The sequence below is a fragment of the Gossypium arboreum genome, chromosome 1, assembly GCF_025698485.1.
Source record: "Gossypium arboreum isolate Shixiya-1 chromosome 1, ASM2569848v2, whole genome shotgun sequence".
Taxonomy (NCBI): domain Eukaryota; kingdom Viridiplantae; phylum Streptophyta; class Magnoliopsida; order Malvales; family Malvaceae; genus Gossypium; species Gossypium arboreum.
The window spans coordinates 70,580,066-70,584,087 of NC_069070.1; the positions used below are offsets into that span (position 1 = coordinate 70,580,066).

Sequence of the window (4,022 nt, forward strand, 5' to 3'; positions counted from 1 at the left end):
TTGTAATCTTTCTTTTCAGTTCACTCCTTGAAACTGTAATATGACTTGTGATTGGATTGCTAAACTTTCTTCAAGTGAAGCTTGTCCCACAAACTGAGTTCTCAACCATCCGACCAAACTACAATCTCTTTTATGATGAATGCGAGGATGTTAATAAAAAAAAAGTGGCACCTTCTAAAATCCCAAATAATTGTCTTTTTGGTCCTATAAGTTTACTGATTCAACCACTAGGACCAAATTTCCAATATATAGAAATATAAATTGGATTTTCAAATTGGTATTGGATCAAATAAATTTGCATCAAACTAATTTGGGTTTAAGTCATTTAATTTTGAATTGTTTGGGGTTCGATTGATTTGAGCTTAAGATTCAAGAGTTTTGTATCGGTCATTACATACTCAAATAATCTCGTTAAAATTACTTTAGTTTGAATTGTTTTGAGTTATTTATTTGGATTATTTCACATTGGGGTTATTTTAGTTTGAATTGGTTTGAGTTTAGTTAAGTTTAGATTTCAATCAATTTGAATTTGGATGAACAAATTCAAATTTAAATTGATGTGAGATCAAACAAATATAAATAGCAGATTCAGTACTTAACAGATGAGCAATAACACTACTTTAATGTACTTTAGAACAAAAGAAAAAGTTTATATTGCAATCGTTTTTAAGACGATAATATTGAATCTCCAAGAAACAATATAATATCATCTTCAGTCAAAGTAAAACCCTTACAGGGAATTATATTTGATCATAAAATAATGAGATTACAAAACATGAACAAAGTGTTACTACTACACAAACCTTGCTACTGTTTATTATATATGTCGGAAATATATAACATATAATGTGTGTTTGTGTGTGTGTGTACATATTATGACGGAGGTTCTGGTCCTGCTGGTTTCGCATTTAGAAGAGGCTGAAGAGCTTTGACAACAATTGTCATATTTGGCCGAAAATCTGCCTCATACTGGACACAAAGTGCTGCAACGGCCGCTAGCTGATATAATACAATACCACCATATCCAATTAATATGATAGAAAAAGCCTCAAGATGTAAACTGAACATCTTATAAGCAAAAATCATCTAAAATTTTATAAATTCTTTTTATATATTTTTTATTATAATTTATTAATTTTATAAGATTTTAGAACATATATTTTGTTCAGTTTTGTAAAAGTTGATCTAGTATAAAATAATAAAATATCATGTAAAATTTAGGAAGATAAAAGTAGCAGAAGAGAGAAAGACAACCTTGGCGATTGCCTTGGGTGGGTAGTCATTGTTCAGCTTGGGATCCACACATTGTTTGACCTTGTCTTCACTCAATCTTGGAGTTGCCTGAAAATCATTGTAAATGAGTTGGCCACACATTTTTAATACAAAAATGTACAAACATATACATAGATATAAATAACATACCCAAGTTACTAGACTTTGTTGTCCTTTGGGCATTGTATGATCTACTGGTTTTCTTCCTGTCAAGAGCTCGAGAAGAACAACTCCAAAACTGTACACATCACTTTTCTGTGTTATTTGTCCTGTCATAGCATACCTAAAAGCAAAACAAAGTTTAATTATGTTACGCTAGCATGTCAAGATATCTGCCAAACACGAGTACTTAAAAGGTTCATAGGACATACTCAGGGGCATGGTAACCAAAGGTACCCAAGACTCTGGTGGAATGGAGTCGAGCTGCAGTGTCGGAAGATTGGTTGGTCAAGTTGAAATCGGCAATCTTGGCGACGAAATCATCGAAAAGAAGGACATTGCTTGATCTGACATCACGATGGATTATAGAGGGCTGAACTTTCTCATGCAAATATTCAAGTCCTTTTGCAGCACCGAAAGCTATTTTAACTCTTTCGTTCCATGTTAGAACTGGACCCGGTTCAGCCCCTTGTACACCTTTCCTTCCTAATCCATAAAACAAATAAAATGAAAAACAAAACAAAAGCAAAATCTCAAAGATATGAATGATGAAACTGAGCGTGTACATATATACCATGTAACACATCATGTAAAGAACCCTTGGTTGCATGTTGATATACCAAGATTCTGTTATTATCCTCCAAACAATACCCCAACAACTCCACGAAATGCTCATGTTTAAGTCTTGAAACCACTGACAACTGACCAAAAAAAAAATCATGGTGACAATGGTGTTAGTTGTAGGTTGCAATGTTTTAAGAATAAAGGGGGGGGGGGGGGGAGTGAGACCTGAGAACCGAAGTCAGAATCGGGTTCAGGTGAAGAACTGGTGTCGAGTTTCTTGATAGCAGCAGGCTGACCATCACTTAATGTTCCATAGAAAACTCGGCCATAAGAACCTTCACCAATCAAAGACTTGGTTCCAAAGTTATCAGTCATATTGTTTAACTCATCTAAGGGAATGGCTGGTATTTCAATTGGTAGCACTTTTTGAGGATCCCCACTTTTTGCCGCTCCCCCACCCCTTGGCTCTCCTCTTCCTCTTCCACTCCCTTTTCGGAAATTAAGTAATGAATGAGGAAAAAAATTCATATTATTTTGCATTTTAATTTGAGATTAGTCATTTTTAACCATTATTGATGTTATTTCAAAATATAATCTTGAAGTATGGTTATCAAAATAGTTTTGAGGATATTAAAATCAAGAAAAAGAACAGAAGGTCAAGTTTAGTTTCGTCCCTGTATTATATTTAAATTGAAATTTTTATTCTCTTTATTTTTATTTACAATTATTCTCTTTACTATAGTTTGGCATTTACTTATTCGAATTTTTAGTTTGGGATTTCAGAATTTTCTTTTAAAATTAACCATCAATTAAAAGCATAAAATCTTTTAAGTGTATTAACGAATTTAATTAAAACAAAACATTAGTAAAAATAAATAAATTATGTCAAATTAAAGTAACTTAAGTATAATTTGAGAATGCCAAAAAAAAAAGAAAGCTAAAAAAAATGTAAAGAAAAGAGCAAAATACCAGGACCACCAATTTGACTTCCTGCTCTAGGCGGGGTTTGATATTGATTCGTTGGTGGACCGTCGAGCTCCTCCTCCGCACCTCCGCAGCACGACATAGCTTAGGATGTTCACTTTCCAATATTTTTCATGCACAGAGAACTCTCTTCTCTTCAATTTCAATGCAAATTTCAGATTTTTTTCCCTGCATGGGGATTATAACATAATGAAATTCAAAGCATTTACTATCAAAAAAAAAAAAACATTAAAGCAATATATACATGCCTGAAAGACACCCAAAGAATGGGAAAAGAAAAAGAAAGAAGCTATGAAAGGCTATTGAGAGGGGGGAGGGGGAGGCTGATGACAGAGAAAAAAAAAACAAAATCAGAAACAAAATCTTTATAGGTAAGAAAAACAAAACATAAAAAAAAAAAAAACAGAGAAAGAATTGTTGCAAGGCTGGCTGTTCCAACTTTTCTTCTTCTTCTTCTTCTTCTTCTTCTTCTTCTTCTTCTTCTTCTTCTTCTTCTTCTTCTTCTTCTTCTTCTTTTAGGTTAATTCCCCCCCATTGCTGTGTAATGGTCTGGATTGAAACAGGGACACATGTTTCTTTCATTAGTTTTGCATGAAACTCGGGTCTCTTTATAGTTCAACCGTTAATCTTAAAACTAACCTAATTCTACGTGGATTCACGTTTGCATGTCTCTAAATTGAATCCACCCCCATATTTCCTATTTTTCTTTATTTTCTATTAGTAGTCTGCTTTTTTATACATTGGGTCACAACTTTTCTAGCGTGTGGTATTTCAAAAATCATTTCTATTTCTACATATGGGCTGTCCATGTTTCTTGTTAATATGATTATGTGAAAGTATATTTAATGACAAATTTTGAAAAATACTATGGGATGAACAATTAAACTTACAACTTTTTAGATAAAAAAGAAGCAGAAGATCAAGAATATTTTTTTTTTAAATTAAATATTTGATCGAAACCTTATTAAACCATGCATTCTGGATGGGAATATGACATTATAATTATTAAGATTGGGAGATTTTGTTGCATTTTTAATGATTAA

At 32.7% G+C, this 4,022-nt stretch overlaps 1 protein-coding gene across 1 annotated transcript; it reads right to left on the reverse strand.

The window, feature by feature from the left end:
- Positions 1-619: 619 nt before the first annotated feature.
- LOC108482442 (probable protein kinase At2g41970) lies at positions 620-3,584 on the reverse strand. Its single transcript, XM_053019029.1, has 9 exons — positions 3,419-3,584; positions 3,228-3,302; positions 2,965-3,147; positions 2,221-2,483; positions 2,006-2,132; positions 1,644-1,917; positions 1,423-1,555; positions 1,255-1,341; positions 620-999 (listed from the first exon to the last, which is right to left on the reverse strand). The coding sequence occupies exons 3-9, from the start codon at positions 3,059-3,061 to the stop codon at positions 874-876; spliced, it is 1,107 nt and encodes a 368-aa protein (XP_052874989.1). The 5' UTR covers positions 3,062-3,147; positions 3,228-3,302; positions 3,419-3,584; the 3' UTR covers positions 620-873.
- Between the last annotated feature and the right edge of the window lie 438 nt (positions 3,585-4,022).